The following is a 19,241-nucleotide window of genomic DNA, read 5'->3' as shown; positions in this document are numbered from 1 at the left end:
AAAAGGCTTTGCACAGTAGATATGACAATTCTGAATGGAATAGCAGCCGCCACTATGAAGCTTAACAGTATATATTAATATATTTTGAAATAGGGCAACCGAAATTCATTCAAATCCATCAAAATGGGGATGGAATAGATCCAAGTTGGAGACTTTAGCTATTCACAGTAATGGTAATCCAGAGACTGACGCATGTAGGTCAGAACTGCAATCCTGTGAATGTTCATTTCATTGTTCGTTATTGATAAATACATTAATTACACAGCAACACAGGTAGGAGAGAACAAACCACAAAGTGGGGGAAAGAATGAGGACACACAAGCAATAATACAGTTAAATTACTATATTTGTGTCAACTCGATGATTTTGTACAATTTACAGCTCCACATAGATTTAGAAAAACAATCTGAAAAACCTCTAGTCTTAAAACCCACATCATAAACCACAGCATCCAAGGGTCATAATAATAGAGAACAATAAGAGTGACCAGAAACACGGCCAGCTTGGTCATTTGTCCAAAGAATTAAAATGACCTGTGTTTTTGTTTGAACGACATGTAGCTTCTTGAATGATTAAATCCATCTTTTGAAAAGTCCTCACGACTCTGAAAGTCAGTAAGGTGACTTTGATAAGTCTCGAGCTTTAATCACTGCCCTTTAAACTGGCAGTGAGCCAGTTCACAGCCTGAGATCGTCATATGGAGCTTTTCTTTCTGGTTGTTGATGATATTCCTGGTGTTGAAGGCAGTATTACATGTCATGGACACAACTTTCTGATCTTATTGAATGTTGATGAATTATGTTTTTTTTTTTAAATCTACTTAATCTTATCAAATGCAGTATGAGAGCAAACAGTCATTCCTTTAAAAAATCACGATAAAGATATAGTTATATTTAATTGTGTCAGTGTTCTTCAGTCATAAGGGACTCTGTAGACATTTCAAAATGCTCCTTTCAAATGTTTCTTTTATTGTGTCTTAAGTTGTGCATATGTCTGGTACTCGGCACTTGGCACACTTCCTGATGCTTGTTTATTATTGTCTTTAGGTCACTTGGGTTTGAGGTTAAACGGTCATCAGACAAACCCATGTCACCATGTGCCACTAGAAGAACGAACGACGTCAACAGCAGGAGCACCATAATGATGAATGAACTGACTGGGATGAGGCCGACTAAGCAGAAGTCTTTGGCCTCACTGTCGTCAGGTGACCTCTGACCCCTCGTGGATTCAAAATGGCACTTTGGCTGAGACAGGGAGGGAAGCATGACATCTTACTCTCCAGGAATTCTGGGAATTTAAAAAACATGGTTGTTTGAAAGAGGATTGCACAGACTGGTCACCTGGTGTCGGGTTTTTTTCTTCAATGGGACTAACATGGTTCAGTGAAGACGGAATAAGATCTGTGTGGAAGATGCTGCTCAAGAAAAACTGATTACCAAATAGAAATTGGGTCAAGGATGGAGCAGGATTTTACACAGTAGGCGCTCTCATTTCTCTCATAAATTGTGGATAGTGAACATTTGTATGCACTAGCCTGGACTAACATTAGCCAGTGTTGGTGAAGATACCGAACCTTGACACCCGATATTTGCCTGTAACTGTAATCTTTTCCATTCCATATTTTTGTGAATGGACATCTGACTCTTCAATAGCGAGAAGGTGACCTTTCCCTTTTGCTTTAAACTGTAACTCTGACTCCTGGTCAGTATCTTGCTGTAGCGTTGCTAAAAAAAAGGATTCCAAACATGGCTGCCGCAGGAAGGAAGCACATGGTGAGGGACTTTAACCATTTCATCACCTGTTACCTGTGTCGAGGTTACCTGATAAAACCGACCACGGTCACCGAGTGCCTGCACACCTGTGAGTGAAACAACAGACACTGTTTCTTTGTGACACGACACATTTCAATGAGTGGAAATAAATGGCAGAAGTTCATCAAGACAGTTTGACATTATGTGGTTTGTTGAAAGTTGTGTGAACACATTATTACCGAGCAAGCAAACCTACCTGCAAACAAGCTTGTGAGTGAACTATCAGCAAACTATCTATAAGTTAGCTAACATGCTAATGAGCAAGCTAACTAGCGTGTAATTTTTAACTGCTAAAGGCAGGTATATTTCTTTGAAATCCTTTAACAGGATGAAGTCAAACTGTCTTGACAAAGAGTAGACATGAGATATAGTAAGTTAACTTCAATAAATCATGTTTATGTTGTTTCTTCTGCAGTCTGTAAGAGCTGTATTGTGCAGCACTTTGAGGACAGTAATGACTGTCCTAAATGTGGCATTCAGGTCCATGAGACCAACCCACTGGAGATGCTCAGGTAAGATGTAATTTGCCTTCTTCTTACCTCATTCTCTCTTTTATTTGAAAGAGCTTATTTCCTCATTGGCAGTTTGTCAGCCTGAGCTGTCTTCCTCTTTCTTTAAGGCTCTTCCGCTTCATCTTAAAAGAGATTCTGGGGCTAAGTTTAAAAGATGGGGGTTAAACGCTTAAAGCACAACACATTTAATTCCATTCATCTCCATTTCCTTAGTGGTCCCTTTGTTCCACCGGCTATGTTCTGGACTTTCTACTTTTTGATCATCTCATCCTTCCCTTATTAACGTCTCTCAATCTTCTTATCCTTCTGTTGGTCTCTTATTATTTACTACCGGTTCTTCCTTCATGTTTCATTCTGATTTGCCATCTGCTTTGTCCACAACTACTCATCTGTTGTACCAACTCATTCTCCTCTCTATTATATCTTCCTTTTTTCTCTCATCTTTTATTCCTTCTTGACTTCTTTATCCCTCTCTCCTCTACCTCCACTACTGCTCCCTCTCTTTAACTCCTGTCACTTTAAATCATCACGCAACTTCCTCTTCACCTCCTCGTCATTGTTCTCTCCCTCCACCTTCTCTTTACGCTCTTCTCTCTCCATATTCTCAGGTTGGACAACACCCTGGAGGAGATAATTTTCAAGCTGGTGCCTGGACTCAGAGAAAGTGAGTTTGCAAGATGGTTTCATCAATCTGCCTTCTCATTATGCAGTCCATGTCTAATTATATGACTATTCATTGGTGGGTAGACATTTTCTTTTGCAAACAACAGCAATCCGATCACATCGCTTTTTTTTTTTTTTTTTTTTACAAGGCATGCAAAATACATTGTACCACTCACCTAGCAACACTTTATAAATCACCAAGAACATCTTAGCAACCACACAATGACCTGATAACCACCCAAAACATATTGAAACCAAGCAATGCCTGATCAACAATCTCAAAATGAACCCAGCCACCATCTAAGTGATGCCCGAGCAACCTCTTAGCAAAAACCTTGCAATTGTCAAGTGAGTTTTGCCAATTTAGTGCAAACACTTTTTTGTTCTTCTTTTCTACTTCCATAAAAGGCAGGAACTGTACTGGAGACCACTATTTATATCCAAATTATATGAACACATGCCTGTTCTCATTTTCTATTCACACTGAGTATGTAAGGTAATGAATCAGACCCAATAGACTCAAATGGTAGAACTGGGTTCAACCCTGCATGGCTGAAAAGCATACAGTACTCCCTGTTGAAGTGCTTTTGAGCAAAACAAGCTCCTGGCCACTGCTCTGCAGTTTTGATCCAAGAGGCCAAGCCAAAATGTCTAACTAAAGCTGTGATGGCGTTATAATTTTATGACTCCATAACTTCACCTCTGGTGACGGAGCGCTCTGGCAGACGATTGATGGAACAAACTTATTATATTTTAGTGTCGCTCGTGTCACTCGGCCAAGTGTGTGTAAGAAATTAGTATCGTATAAATTCTGTTTTATAGATTTTAAATAGCCACCTGTTGTTGTTGTTTCTGTACCTGACACATGTCATGCCCCTGCAGTTGTTTTCCTTGCAAAATCAAGCTAACCTGCAGCCATTTTTACCTCATTTAGCATGAACCCTTTCTTCTTTACATGCTGCTTTTTAACAGTCTTTTTTCCTGTCGTTCTTTTTATCTGTTTATGTGAACCAGAAGAGGAACAGCAGGAAGTGGAATTCTGGAAGAAGAACCAACCCAGAGAAAATGGCCAAGGTAAGCTGTCTCACTTAGACCGTGAATATGATTGAACCCTATGAACTTTATTCGGACTAATACATTTACTATTTGTCTGGCTGTTAGTACGAGCAGAACCCCTGCGATAGCAATGTCAGTACACATACACAAATATTGTGTATGTGGATGCTATCTTTTTCCTCTCATGCTTAGAGTAGGCAGAAGTAAAATTAATAGAGGGAAGTTTTTGATTCATCAACATGTGCGACATCAGGGAATTTCCAGCTCATATGCAACCCACACAAGCTTTGTAGAGGGCAATAATTCAGTATTGTTTAATCACATTATTATGAGGAAATTGTAATACTTTAATAATTTAAAGTTTATCTTAATTGAAAAGAGTGTGTGTGTGTGTGTGTGTGTGTGTGTGTGTGTGTGTGTGTGTGTGTGTGTGTGTGTGTCTCTCATACCAGAAACTGTGAGGTGTCAGCGGATTGGGCTGCCTGATGTTGGAGGCGATTATGATGATGATGATGGTGGTGGAGGTGGTGATGATGATGATGACGATGGCGGCGATGAAGATTACCACAGGAGTGACCCTCAGATAGCCATCTGTCTGGACTGCCTACGCAACACGGGACAGTCGGGGGAGAGCACTGTCACGGTGTGTGTGTTTTATTTATGTGCAACTTTTTTGATAATCAATAAGCCATAAAAGTCTTAAACACAGCTTGGTTTGTAAATGCCTCCACGCTTCTTAGACGTCTTAGTCGGTATCTAATCTCTTGCAAAGGTTTGAATGTGTTTTGGGGTCTTTTCCTGGAAAAATGTACCACGATCTTTTAGTTACCTCTCCCATTAGATTAGAGTGTAATGGAATTGTTCTCTCGTCCGTTTAGGATTTGATGAAGAGGTTCATCCGCTGCTCCAGCAGAGTCACAGTGGGAACAATTAAGAAGTTTCTCAGTCTTAAACTAAAGCTGCCTAGCTCTTATGAGGTAAGGAACACATTACATGGAAATTTAAATGAAGGTCCGCACACTATAGCTCCCTTAAGTGCAATTTATTAGAACAAAAGCAACTGACATGTCGAGCTATTGCTCTTCTTCACACTTAAAATATCAACAGAGATGCCCTCTTTAAATACTTACACTCTTATCATGTGATAATCACATGATATTACCTGTGAATCATGCAACCCACACACAACACAGTTATGTTACATGTTTATTAAGAAAAGCACATACATGATGAACAAAGTTCACTCTAAAGACAGCATGTTGTTATGTTGTTTTGCTGAGTGTGGTTTAGTGAAGGCTTGCTGGTGATGTAGTCACAGGGCTGATGCAAATGTATTTCCTCCTCTTCACAATGCACAGAGTTTGTTCATCAAATACTATGACTTTATGATTTAACTGGTCTGACACAGCCTACAATGTATTCACAATTATTGTCAGACATGGCTAACTGGCGAGGTGACTTGAGCAGCAGCAACGTTGCCTAAACAAAGTGAGTTTAAAGCAAAATAAGGAGCATTTATTGAAGCAGCTATTGTCAAATACTTTATTATTAGCTAGTGCAATGGTTTTGATAGACACAACGTTATCAAGCTGCCACACAGAGCAACGACACAGCAAATCCAATAATTATACGTGTCAATTAAAAGATAACGCAAAAATACAATTAAAGTAAAATAAACAACAAATTTCCCACTTAAATTAAACAAAAGATTGAAACTTGGACCATTCTTAAAAATATCTGTCAGGTTGGATTAAAAACTGATGGCATCCACATTTGCTTCAGACTGAGTTTGTACTGAATCTCAGACAGTCTTTCACACATTCAGTGCAGCCTTCCACTCATTACCGCAGTGAACTTCCCCTCTTCTTTCATTTTGTGCATTAAGACTAAGATAAAACATTTTTTTTTTCTCAATGTATGTGTCATCAATCAGACTTTGAGGTTTTGGCACCTAATTTTGTTAAATTGAACTTATTTCTGATCATATTTTTTCTTCTTCTGCTGTGTCCAGCTGGATGTGCTGTGTAACGGAGAGATCATGGGAAGAGATCACACTCTGGAGTTCATCTACATGACACGATGGAGGCTACATGGAGAGAATGTAAGGCTGTCACCCTCACTTCCTGTTTATGAGTGCGCTGTTGCATGCTCATGTGTAGATGCACTGGTGCAGGAAAGCATTTTTTTGTGGATATTGGGACTCAACTCCACAAAGAGGAACTAAAAGCAAAGTTAAATTTGTATATTATGGTTAAGGTTTACAAAGTACAGATCAGCGTTGTGGTTCAAGTTACAGTATGGTTCATTTATTGGTAAGAATGAAAGTAAATAGAACATTCTCAGAAGTAGTACTGTGTGTGTGTGGATGGGTGGGTGGGTGGGTGGTACTGTGGTTGTGAATGCTTGTTAAATTACTTCTATATTCTAAATAGGTTTTGCCGGAAGAAAGTTTTTACTCAAATCTGACTGAGAGAATTCTGACTTCATGCTAAAGAAAGCACATTTTTGTTTACACATTGTTTTGTTGGTGTTGTTGTTATGTTCTAATTGTTAATATCTTAGATATGTACACTTGATATTTCTTTCACTTATTTATTAAAGCCTTGTTGATTCTGCCCTTCTGACCACACACTGTATATTCCAGTGCCACAAGCCTACATTCTGTTTGGTTTCCACTCCTCTGTGAACACTGCAAACTCAGAGAGTCACATTGAAAACTGAAGTAAATTCCAGTTGACCACGCTTTGGTTTGACTCCCATGTTATCTTAAGTGTTATAAATAATTTGGAGACCTTAAGACAATCTATATGAGCTTCCTTTTCAGATTTGAACAGATTCATAGTAGTGAGAGTCAAAGAAACGCTTTGCTGATAAGTGCTAGTGATAGAGGTACACACACACACACACACACACACACACACACACACACACACACACACACACACACACACACACACACACACAGTACCAGGAGGAGTTGTCCTTTTCTCAGACTGTGTGTGTGTGTGTGTGTGTGTGTTATCTGGATTTAGAGTACGCTTTAGTCTTGCTTGGGAACAGTGATTTTATTCCTGTACTGTATATGGGGACTTGTAAATCTGTTCATCTGCAAGTGTGTGTGTGTGTATTCACATGAGCGATGAGCTAACGAAAAGTCCCGTCCACTTGTGGACAGCGACTGAGAAGCGCAAACAGCTGGCACTGCAGGTGGCATCATATACCAGGTCAGGACAACGAGAGGAGGATGATGGGAGGAGCAGCAGGGACAAGAGGAGGGACAGGAAGTCGGTACAATGCTTGATGTAGAAAAAAACAAGATCAAATGTTGGCGTGTGCATCAACTGGTATCAGCAATTTCTTGCTACTTATTCCTATTCATTTATTATTTCTTGAAGCAAATATCTACGTATATCCTAAAAAACACCTTTGATAAAGGGTTGTACTGATCTAAAAACTAATAATCCAGTTGGATCTGACATCCTTCATATGTAATAATAAGTTGCAGATCATCTCTTTAGCGTACACAGATTATCAGAATTGTCGGTCATGTAATTTTCCATCTGGACCTTTATCCCATATGTAAAGTTGTGGACACACATTATGTAAACATTGTGTTACAACAGTGACGATGGTGAAATAGACTTGTTTTGATGATACACAGCAGAAAAGGGCTGCTGAGCCTCCAAGCCACAGATCAGGGCAACGTATGAAGTAATACGAATAATATGATGTATTCAGTCCTGCTGTTGTCAGTCATGCTCAGCAACTTGTTATTGAGCTACTAGGTGAGTCTTTCCACAAAAGGGTTTTTACTTTTTTACAACCTGGTTCTTAGATGGTATAAACTCATTTGAACAATGTAAGAATTGTTAAAACACATCTAATCATCAGGGGCAAAACAGGTCTACTGTGTAGTTAAGAGTTGCTTTACATGTAAATACAGGTGTGTTATATTGTAACCTAAACCTTTAAAAAAAACTTTACCACAGTTGTAACCCAAATGTAAGTCTTGATGAGTTAGTTTAGATGTGGAAACATGGCTCAAAATACTCCATGAGGACGAGGAACTGCTGATGGTTTTCTATACAAGGCTCTGAATTTGAATATATTTGATGCACTGAATTTAAATACGTGAAGATGGCTTGTTTGAAGTAAAACACGTTATTAAAGTTTTTCATCATCTAGCTTCTTCATGAGCGCAATCTTTCCTTTCCAGTATTTCCTCCACCCCCCCACACACACTTTAACTCACACGCTCCAAAACAACAAACATAAATCCGTCCGTCGGAAATTATTTATGTCCCTCCCGGTGAGTCAGAGGGATAAACACCAAGCAATCCTGTCCGGTTTGGGATAAGATAAAGAGAGGAGTGACGGAGAGGGCGAGAGAGAGACAGATTCAAAGCATGAAAGTCAGGAATGGAGACGGAAGAGGGAGAGAAAGAAGATACGAGTCATTCATCAGTCTCATCCGGGTGACAATGACGCAGCTTCACTTGATGTTCTCCCTCCGACGCCGAGACCCACGGAGGCCGGTCAGGATGGCTGCAAAAAAAGTCATCTGTTAGCACTCAGCGTCTCGGGATGTCATTTAGTCAGAACGGGACACGACATTCTGATTGCCTTGATGGTGATAAACATGCACACTCGCTCAAAACGTATTTGGGAAGTACTGTTGTCTGTGCAGACTGGGTAATGAACACATTCGGATGCCGGTTATTGTTGACTGGCAGTGAATCATATCATTGAGATGTTTGTTCAGTTTGATTTCTGTTTCAAATAACTGTCATCGTTTGTCCCCAACATTTTTTATTAGATAACTAAATTGAAAAATTGCATCACCAAGACATTCGACGATTGAATCATTTGCCCAAGTAAACTATAACGCGAATATGTTTTGGGTAAAAATCAAATTACTATCGGGTCTAGAGGTCTTCACCCAAGGATTTAGGACCAAACCCCCTGACAGTATCAGATGGTACCTTTGCCACTACATGTCATCATTCACATACATTCATAAACTGATGGCATGCAAGGTACCAATCAGGACTCTAACTAACCATTCATACACCGCTTCCGGGAGCAATTTGGGGTTAAATCGACATGGACGAGCGGAGCTGGGGATTGAACCGCCGACCCTCTTATTGAAGGACGAGTCTGCTCTACTACTGAGCCACAGTCGAACCCCAAATAAAGGTATCAACCAATCACGGTTGAGTTGTGCCTTTTTTTTTAATGAAACATCACGGAAGTGCCGTAGTCCAAACCAAGTTGACATTCTTTATTGTTCCTTTGAAACGTTCGAACTTGACAAAGGCAGCACGTATAGCCATATTATATATCATATACAGCCATATTCCAGTCCTGTTCCTAACTTTCACAATAAAAGCCTCAGATATATAATATTCACAGGCGAGTATTTCACATTTTTGTGTTGTATATTCGTCACACGTCTAAACGTCAGATGGTCGTGTTGGATGGACAGAGCCGTGCCACATAGTCCCCTCCTCTGTTTACTCTGTTCAGACGAAGGTCAGGTTAGATTACAACGCACTCACATTGTTTTTAACCTCAAGCGGTGTTTCTGAGATTAGGCCGAGTCCCTCATTGCAGCCGCGGCAGTCGTTCCAGCCCTCCTTTTATTGAGAAGCGGTGGACTCACCTCGTTAGCACAAATCAGTTTCATGTGTTGGCGCCGTTTGTTTCCGAAGCAGGAAAGTTTTCCGTCTGAATGATGGAGCCTAACGTACTTATGAAACTCAAAACTCTTTCCTAAACACCTCCAGAGAACGCTGAACCTCTTCACCGCCTCAAACACCGCACACTCTCGAGAGGCGGAGTTTCGAATAAGGCATTTTGTATTGAAGGGAAGAAATAGTGCCTTGAAACAGTGAATTATCAAAAAGATCTTTCAAATCCTTTATTGGATCAATGCATGTGTTGCCCCTGCTGTCACTCTTAGTTTCACCATTAAAAGAAAACAGCCATCAATGTGCAGTTTCGCCCAGTCCTGCAATGGCTAATGCTTCTTCGTCGGAATTCTTCTGAGCCCTCTGACAGGTGACATCATTCTTTAACTCTTGAATAATGAACCTTTTAAGCAGCCTTGTATTCCTACACTCACCCAAGCAAAGAGCAGATACTCAGCGGTGCGGCCCGGCCTTAACCCTGCATTGTTTCTACTCAGGTTAAACCATCTCGACAGGCCACCTCACTGGAATGAGAACCTTCCCATGAATCATGTCCCGTGTCTTGCCAAGAACAGAGCATAAATAAGATCAGTCTTGCGTCAAAACGAGGTGAATCATTGCTTTCTCTGACAGCAGCTCCATGTTGAACTCACAGAAAGGGGGAGTGCTACTCTCCAGGACTCGAAAGGATGATTAGTAATGACTTTGTTGACCCCCTTTCTTTTAGCATTGACCCTGACTTTGGAACGTAATATTACGTAATATTACAAAGACTGATTTGTTGTGAATAGTCAGGGTTCCGGTGGAAGATCCTTTTATATTTTGGACATTTAATGAGCTCAAATGGGACACCAGACGGGACACTGTCAAGTAGAATATATTTGCATTAAGTGTGAACTGCATATTCCTGTAGAAAAATGGGCAATGGAAAAGTACATGTAAGGTAATTCTGTAATTTGTGACTGCACCAAACATTATTTGACAGCAAATGTAATTTTCAGTATTTTTTTTTTTTTTTTTTGCTGGTGCTGCAGGTTTGCACCATTCTACATTTGACATTTGACACTAGAACAAAAATCCCTTAAAAGTCGCTGACAGCTGAGGAGTAAAATGTGTTGCTGCGGTATAATTCAAGTGTTTGGGAGAGCAAAATGCTGAGTGAAAAGAGTGTCAGAGAGGCACACATACAAAGGCACAGCGTGAGTCTGCTTAGGTTGGATTCAGTGTTGTTCTTTATTTCCGAGGCATGATGCAGCAAAATGCAGAAAGCCGGAGGAGACGACAGCAGCTGTACTCTGCTGCACCAGCAGCCTCGAGCTGCCAGGAATAGTAGACAGGCTCCAGAAACAGGAGACAGGGTCTTCACTTTGCAGCTGCTATATGACAAACATCCACTTTCTTTCTTTTTGAATCTTTTATAAGAAGGGTAGCTCACATCTTTTCACTCTTTCAAGTGAGCGTTACAACCAAAGGAGGCGAGATGTACAAGGAGTCCTCATTGACATTTCTATTAGTTATCCAGAATAAAGGGTGCATTGCTGTGAGGTCGAGGCTTCTCCTGGGCCGAGTCATCTATGTACGAAGAGAGTGGTAACTTTTGAAAAACTGAAGGTACAACCTACATTTTCAGCACGAGGAAGTCAAAATTATCGTGGCAATTGTTATCAAAGTCGCAGATATTGCAATTTGTTGACATGTTTGCACTCATTCTACTTATTGCATTGTGGTAGGAGAGTGTTGTTACGTGGCAACAGAACTACAATGTTATTAAAGAAATTAAATACATAATAATAATCATAATATGTTCATGAACATTTTATTCATATGATCCGTAGCCGGTAACTTGTCCCAATTTGCCAAATATGTAAATGAGCAAGGTTTCCTCATGATGTAGACAACAAGATATTTGTGTGAACACAGGTGGCTCGAGTTTGGTTAATTTAGTTTTTTGGACTGAGTTTGATTCAAATACTCAGTGGTAACAGTTTATAGTTGTCATGTTGATGAAATGTGTCAATTAAAATGTTTTTCCCCCGTAAAACGAATAACAAAAACCTGTCCAGCTGCATTGATCACATTAAAGCTGGTCACAGTTTGTCTGTTTTTCTGAATCTGGCAGTGATGATGCCCCCATTCTAAATCTCTCAAACAAGGATCTGATTGGTCAACCGTTTTTTTCTTCTTCTTCTATTGACAGAAACAGCTGTTACTGAGCACAACACCAGACCCATTTCAATCTCTCCAGAAATCTGATACTATGTATTGTTATGAAAGCACTAATGTGCAATAGTTTGACTGTACTATTTATTATATTTTTCCCTAAGCGTGGCGTGCTTCTGGATTCAGATTGGAAAAGATGCTTCAATAAAGCTAATAGAAAGAGCGGCTTGTAACAGAGCTCTATGTATTCCACAGATATCGAATGATACACTTTTCAATTGAGCTTCAGCAGAGCGAGCAGCAGCCGGGCCTTTATTACTTTATCATTTTTTTTTTCTTCATATATGGCTCTTCTGCATCAGGCACTTGGTTTCTCTCCCCGCAGAGCAGAGCAGGTCGATCCTGGACAGTTTAATGGAAACGGGTTCACATTCTTCTTTAGCTCTGAATTCATGAAAACCTGCAGTTGACTTATTGTGTGTGTGTGTGTGTGTGTGTGTGTGTGTGTGTGTGTGTGTGTGTGTGTGTGTCAGCACATCATGTGGAATTGGTTTGAACGTACACGTTGTTGATGTAACAACTGTTATTGCACCTTTCCAAAAAAGCCTATTCAATAAACGATAACCCTAGCTTTAGTGTTTCAGCTTTTTATTATTCCCCTCCGCCTTCCAGCAGACATGTGGTGAACTTTTATGATGTGAAGACCAAAAGACAGATTCTCTTCTCTGAAACAGTTTCTTGTTTTTCTGTCTCTCTTTCAGACTTATCCCATGGTCCTTGAGTACCGCCCGCGAATCGACTTTGGCTGAACCACAGCTGCAAGAAGACCACACACACACACACACACACACACACACACACACACACACACACACACACACACACACACATGTATATGTACACAAACACACACATATGCAGACATACATAACAAATACAGAAAACTTGCAAAGCACCTACATTTGCACATGGACACAAATACAAACATGCCCACAATGTGCAGCGAAAGAGATTTAAATGTATTTTTGTACAGCCAATGATGAAGTGCATACGTTGTCATGGTAAAGAGGTTTTATGCTACATAGAATAATATATGCTATTATATATGATATTTTTAAATGTTTGTCCCTGTGCCTAAAAACTTGTTGAGATCAACTGAAGTATGACCATATCTTCACTTTGCCTGTCTAACTATGTAGATTAAATGTTGATTTTCTACTGTTGATGGCTGTTCTGGATCTTTGGGGTTTTATCGCGTATTCGCTATCTGAAGGTGTATCTCATAGAACTAACAGTGAGCCTAAAGCTTGAACGGTTTATCTGCATCTGATGCATCATTTCAATCTGAGATCTTTTCTGAGGGACCCTCCAATGAAAAGGTTTTCAACCCTGTTGATGTGTCCATATGGTGTTTTTTGATATACAGATTATGAGGATAAGCAGTCAGCCCCGTGGCTGTGCGTTTCCGCCCTGCAGTGTACTAATGAGTCTTAAATACAGTCGGACAACCAGGACTTCATGAGTCACATACCTAAGGAAGAACCAATCCAGTTAACTTGTGGGTGGGGCTTTATTTATCATATCATACGCCAGGTGTAGGAATAGGTGTTGTGCAATACCTAAACCGTATTGTTTCAAAGCGATGGCAAATGTGAATGCAATGTAGCCTTATAGCAGATATTGTATGTTTCACAACTACCACAGACATTTAAAAGCACAAAAAAAGGACAAAAACAAATAAAAGATGCTAACTACACTTTATCATATGTCGGCTAGTCTCCGAGTCGAAGGCCGAACGAATCTCTCCGATGTTTCCTCGAGCAGGGGAAATAATCAAGAGGCCAAAACTTGTCGCTCTGAGTGTTTTCTTGTCAGAGTTCTTTTGAACTTGTGGGAAAACCACGTCAAACGTAATATTAACCAGAGCAGAGTATTTCTCCATAATTTAAAAGGTGTCTGGAGGAAGACTTTAAAAAAGAAGTAAGTCAAAATAAAAGGTGCACGTATATTTTTTTCTCAATTGTCACCCTCCTATATAGATGCTGTAACACTTGTCATGGACTGCACAATACATGTCCTTATTTATTTGGTGACAGACAGTGCATCTCTTTCCATTGAAAGGCCATCCCTATTTTCAGCCGTCTCTGCTCTCACTGCTCGTTTTGATGACTCAAAGCTGAGGGAGTCATGAGCGCTGCTCTCCTGCAGAGAGGTGGCGGACAATGATCATCAGCAATTACATGCAACCATTTATTAATTAAGGTCATTTTGTAAAAGGGACAGTAAAATTATACTGTTTTTACCTTTGAATGAATGAGAACACACACACACACACACACACACACACATACAATGTGTGTTAAGTGGGCAGGGTTAGACAGACTGTGTCTGCTCACTAAAACAGTCACAAGGTGAAATATCTTAGTGTCTGAATTTCCAAATGAAGAGAACAGGAATCTAAGTGCACACACACACACGCACACACAATTACACCTCAAGACGACCTATATATACACTGCAGTAGATCACAGCATCCGTTCCACACTGACACCTACAATTGTGTGAATGCAGACTCACACGCATGCATACTGTACACACACCTCCAAGAGTCATATCTTTCCTCAAACACACGCGCTCGTCCTTCCAGCTGTTGAGCTTGCCCTTGCAGTTGTTTTTTTCATGTCAGTTATGTCGGCCACAGGTCCCTGATCAGTGATCCTTAATATTGTAATACCCACTGGGGTTGTATAACATGTTATGTGAATGGAAGGCAAAAGTAGACCCATCTTTGTCACCAGCTCCTCTCATGAAACACTTAAACCACACTGACCACCAGTGGGTCAGTTAGACTGCAGCTGTGCAGCCGAATGTAACCCACAGAACTTTAACATTTCAAAAGGTCCCACAATATAGAATATATCAGGCTGAATTTTGCCGGAATGTATAGAATGAAGCACAAGGTGTCTATAGTATTTCCATTTGATAATGATAACGGTGCAACCATAAAACACATTCAGTCTTTAGTTGTATATCTCACTACCAATAAAATGAATAAGGAAGGGACTGATGTGGAATATGATACTGACACCTTTCCAACCGTGAGGCTACACAAGAAGATTTAAGATTGGGCTTAAGGATAAAAACCTTATCTTTCTCTATCAAATCGTTCTGCAATCTTATTTATCATTTACTTGTTTATACTTTACTTTTTTATTTTATTTAAATTTATTTATTTGTTTATTTTGCAGGGACAATGCACACTAATCAACAGTAAAACTGTAAGTGAGTCAGAGTTAGCCAGAGAGGCTAATTTTCATCTGCTGTCCCTGGCCAGATTTTTTTTATGGCAGCCTGAAAATACATTTTCAATAACACAATGCAACTAAGAGAGACAGACAGTAATGTATAGACAAATCTAATTCACATCAAAGAAAAGTGTATCCACAGTAGATGCATATATAAAACACTGGAGGCACATAAAATACATTAACACTAAACAAGACAAATGCACACATACACCAAATAAGCAGGCAGGACAGACAGTACATTCATGCTTGCACACCTGATTGGCAACAAGCCATTCCTTAAGGCTATGTTTGAATGTCTTCAAATTCATTGCTGAATTCACAGAAAATGCAGATTTGCTGAAAGAGCTTGACCTATGTGAAATGACACAATCACCTCTTGAAGCAGATCTAGTGTGCCTGCTACTTTGAGTGTGTTGTTTAATAAAAACACTAATCACTAAGCACTAAACTATTCATATTCCCTTTTCCAGAAACCAAAGCAAATACATAAATATGTTTAAGAAATATGAATAATAACAAAGATATTCTTTTCAGTGATTTAGTGTACATTTGAGTCTCATTAGTATTACTTCAACTGCATCAGTTGATTTGTGTCACTGCCAATATTACCTTTTATTAATTAAATTCAACTTTCCATTGCACGTGATGTACTGAAACAATGAAATTCAACAAATTGCTGAGCCTCCCGTCAAGTCAAAACACAATATGTGGTCAAAACTATAATTACTGATTGACTCAAAGTGCTTAGAATTTCCTAAAAAACTAAATGTGATCAAATATGAATCATGTTTAAACAATTAAATTAGGTCTTTTAAATTCTTCCTGCTTTCTGTGAATCACGTCCTACATTTCCCTGAATACAACTCATCAGCTTCTGGGGGGGTGTGAACTCTCTTTCTGCTCGGGGTTTGCTATCTCTGTGTGTGGAGAGTGATAATGAGCTTTATCAACACTGAAGGTAACAACAAGAAAGCAATAGTGTTTCCATCTGTGAAGAAGTGAAAGTGTCTCTGTGCTCGGAACACAACCTGCACTCTGGTTCAGTGCAGCTGCTGCATGAAGGCCGATGAGTTTCGCTTCTTGTTTGATTCATTAGAGGCGCTCCAACTTAAATACATCAAAGGGGTGAAAAAACGAAACGGACACTTTGTATCGATGACGTAGCGAAATGGTCTGTCGCCATTTTCTAACAAAGCATTGACGAGCCAGGATGGAAAAGGGAAACAAATGAAAAGATAAATGACAGAAGCCGAATAGTTCAACATCAACACACAACAAATAACACAGCCATGAATAAATACATTGATTCATTGAATTATTGATATAGAAAATCCACCTCACTTCAAAAATAGCAGAAAAAACACTTTGTAACCTCACGCAACTCAAGGTTCATTCACTCGCTTTTTCCTGAGCTTTTACCAGATCTCATGGTTTTTTATCAGCACATACATTTCTCTCAGTTATCATGATGGCTTGGTTGTTAACATTGTTGTTCCTTATAGTGATACTGGGATGCAACTGACTCCAATAACTGATGAAGACTGTGGGAGAAAACCAGTAAGTAGACCTTGAGTTAAGATGTGTTTGTGACATATCTAATTTCACATCACCATTGTTCTATATGTTTTAAATGATGTACAGCAATATATACTTTTATATTTGTCTGTATTACTATGATAAAATCATGTACACAAATTTAAGCCATTCATGCCATACAATTAAACTATCAGAGCACAAAAAAGCAACCATAGAAAAGAACATTACATTACATTTATTTTATTACATAAAATGTAAGAGGCGACAGAAGATAATGCAAATCAAGCTTAAGTTAGTATTTCTAAGTTTGACTTTGAACAACTAAAACTAAACAAACACATGAACAGGAGTCATTTCTGGAACGCCACAACCTCCCCGATCCCGATCCGATAAAGGAATACTTCCCACTGAAATCAATCTAGTTTCTAAAGACATCCTTTGTCACATCACACTGGAGGCTGAAGCCTCCTCTGAGTCCTTCAGATCTGGACTCTTGCCAGTCTGTCGGACAGAGAGAAACAATGCAGTGAAATCAGTGATGTTGAAGGCAAACAGCGTCTGGCACGAGATACGACTCTGTCTCATCCCTGCAGACCAGGTGGACGGGCAGCAGCAGCAGCAGCAGACACATCTGAGCTGCAACCTTGGATCCAGCGGTGTCCTTTTATTTGTTTCATGAATATATTATCCTCAGTGTGATTCTGCCATAAATGTAAGGCTGAATAACACATTTGTCAGTAGGCTTCAGAGTCCATTCTTGACCTTGGATACACTGCTTAGCATAATCTGCAAGAGTGTTGACAAAGATAACGGTTTCAGAAAGAGTGCCTGTGTGCACACAAAGTCACGAGTTATTTGAAAGAGTGATATTGATTTTATAACGAGTTCAGTTGGCAAATGTGTTAGCAGTGGAAGTACAACAATAGATTGTCTAAGCACCAACGGTCATGAATGCAACCTTAGCACTGGTGACTCTCAGCTCAACACCAACACACACACACACACACACACACACACACACACACACACACACACACACGCACGCACACACACACACAGAACATGTGTTCGTAAGAGCCTCCAATCGATTTCAAAAACATACTCATCAGCGTTTATTATCCACACCAACCATTTAGCTAAAATGCTAAGAGCAACCACAGACACATTCGGCTGAAAGTCACTAGCTAGTCACCAGCTAACACGGTCTCTCGTTAAACTGAAACACCTGCTGCTCTGAAGCGATCGCGATCACGCTGTTGGAATATTGATTCTGACGCCTGAACATGCAAACAAACAGACATCCTGATGCTGTAAACGGTTGTAGCTCAATGTTTAATGCTCGCTAACGCGCCTGGTCGGCCCCGTCAGCTGCCAACATGTTTTTGATGTTCACTGTAATGAATATTTTAGGCTCACCAAAGTGGAACTCAACTTGGGCAAATACATGTGTTACTTTGCCCACCAAAACAAATCCACTAATCACTGCACTTGGGATAGTTAAAGTCTGCAGCAACATTCTGAGCGGGCCTTACCCCAGTATGTTTCAACCCACCTGATTTTAAGCACATTTCCATTTGGAGCATCAGAGAACCTGAAAGCAATTGTCGGGAACTTGCCCCACTGTGACATCAGAGAGGAAGGATGTGTCATGGTTGCAGCTCCATGATGCTACCTCACCCGGAGACCATCCTATCACTGGGTATCAACACTCGACACAGATATCAGCGTGTCAAAGGTCGCGCCAACAGATGGCACGGGGCGTCCCGCAGCCAGACCGGAGCTGACACCGAGTCTGCGAAGACAAACAGCAGCCAGCAGGATCCTGCTGTGAAGGCCCAACACTGAGGCATCACGGGTGCGTGTTCACACTGTTTTATTGGATCACTGCAAATTACAGCATATTAAAGACGAAATGAAATGAAAAGTGCATTGAACCTGTGTTGATTATTCTTTTTTTTATTTCATGCAAAATATGTCTTAAAATTACTGAGGGTTTTATACGAAAATGTTCTCTTTTCTCTTCCTATAAGTCTAAAAATCAAGAACCTACCAGACTCTAGCTCTAACGTTTAGTGGCCTCTAGTTTCATGCCAACAAACAGTAGTGGTTGCGGTAACAGGCGACAACGTGAGCGGCAGTGTGTATTCTCGGGCCTGCTGATCCCTAAGTGGGAGTGTTATAAATAATTGCCTTTGACTTCTGCAGTAGCACTTGTGACAAACAACTGATGTCCCCAAAGGTCATATATTTTGATCTACTTTGATTTCGAATTAATTTCTATTGTGAATTAATACAAATGAATGATGAAATATGATGCTAAGTGGATTCTGATTGAAGGTCAATGACGACATCATTCTGGTGGGATGAGGTATGTGCTATTTATAAGGTGAACATGTAAGTTATTTTCATAAGTGACATTACAGGAGATGGTGTTTGTGTGTGTGTGTGTGTGTGTGTGTGTGTGTGTGTGTGTGTGGGTGTGTGTGTGTGTGTGTGTGTATTTTA

The 19,241-nt window shown here is 40.0% G+C and overlaps 1 protein-coding gene across 1 annotated transcript; it reads left to right on the top strand.

Annotated features, from left to right (window-relative positions):
- The first annotated feature begins 1,341 nt into the window (after window positions 1–1,341).
- On the top strand, window positions 1,342–13,115 carry pcgf5b (polycomb group ring finger 5b). Its single transcript, XM_079230230.1, has 8 exons — window positions 1,342–1,860; window positions 2,227–2,323; window positions 2,932–2,987; window positions 4,001–4,060; window positions 4,495–4,685; window positions 4,921–5,019; window positions 6,054–6,143; window positions 12,654–13,115. Exons 1-8 carry the CDS (start codon window positions 1,746–1,748, stop codon window positions 12,699–12,701), a joined length of 756 nt encoding a protein of 251 aa, XP_079086356.1. The 5' UTR covers window positions 1,342–1,745; the 3' UTR covers window positions 12,702–13,115.
- Window positions 13,116–19,241: the final 6,126 nt, after the last annotated feature.

This window comes from Taurulus bubalis (assembly GCF_910589615.1).
Source record: "Taurulus bubalis genome assembly, chromosome: 14".
Classification (NCBI taxonomy): Eukaryota; Metazoa; Chordata; class Actinopteri; order Perciformes; family Cottidae; genus Taurulus; species Taurulus bubalis.
The sequence above is the reverse complement of the archived record's forward strand: the minus strand, read 5'-3'. Positions and strand labels throughout refer to the sequence as shown.

What these genes read in the sequence shown, in the direction of transcription:
- pcgf5b (XM_079230230.1), top strand. Translation starts at nt 1,746, where the DNA reads ATGGCTGCCGCAGGAAGGAAGCACATGGTGAGGGACTTTAACCATTTC. An exon ending in GGTGCCTGGACTCAGAGAAA is followed by an intron (nt 2,988 to 4,000) that starts GTGAGTTTGCAA and finishes TATGTGAACCAG; the next exon opens with AAGAGGAACAGCAGGAAGTG. An exon ending in AGCTGCCTAGCTCTTATGAG is followed by an intron (nt 5,020 to 6,053) that starts GTAAGGAACACA and finishes TGCTGTGTCCAG; the next exon opens with CTGGATGTGCTGTGTAACGG.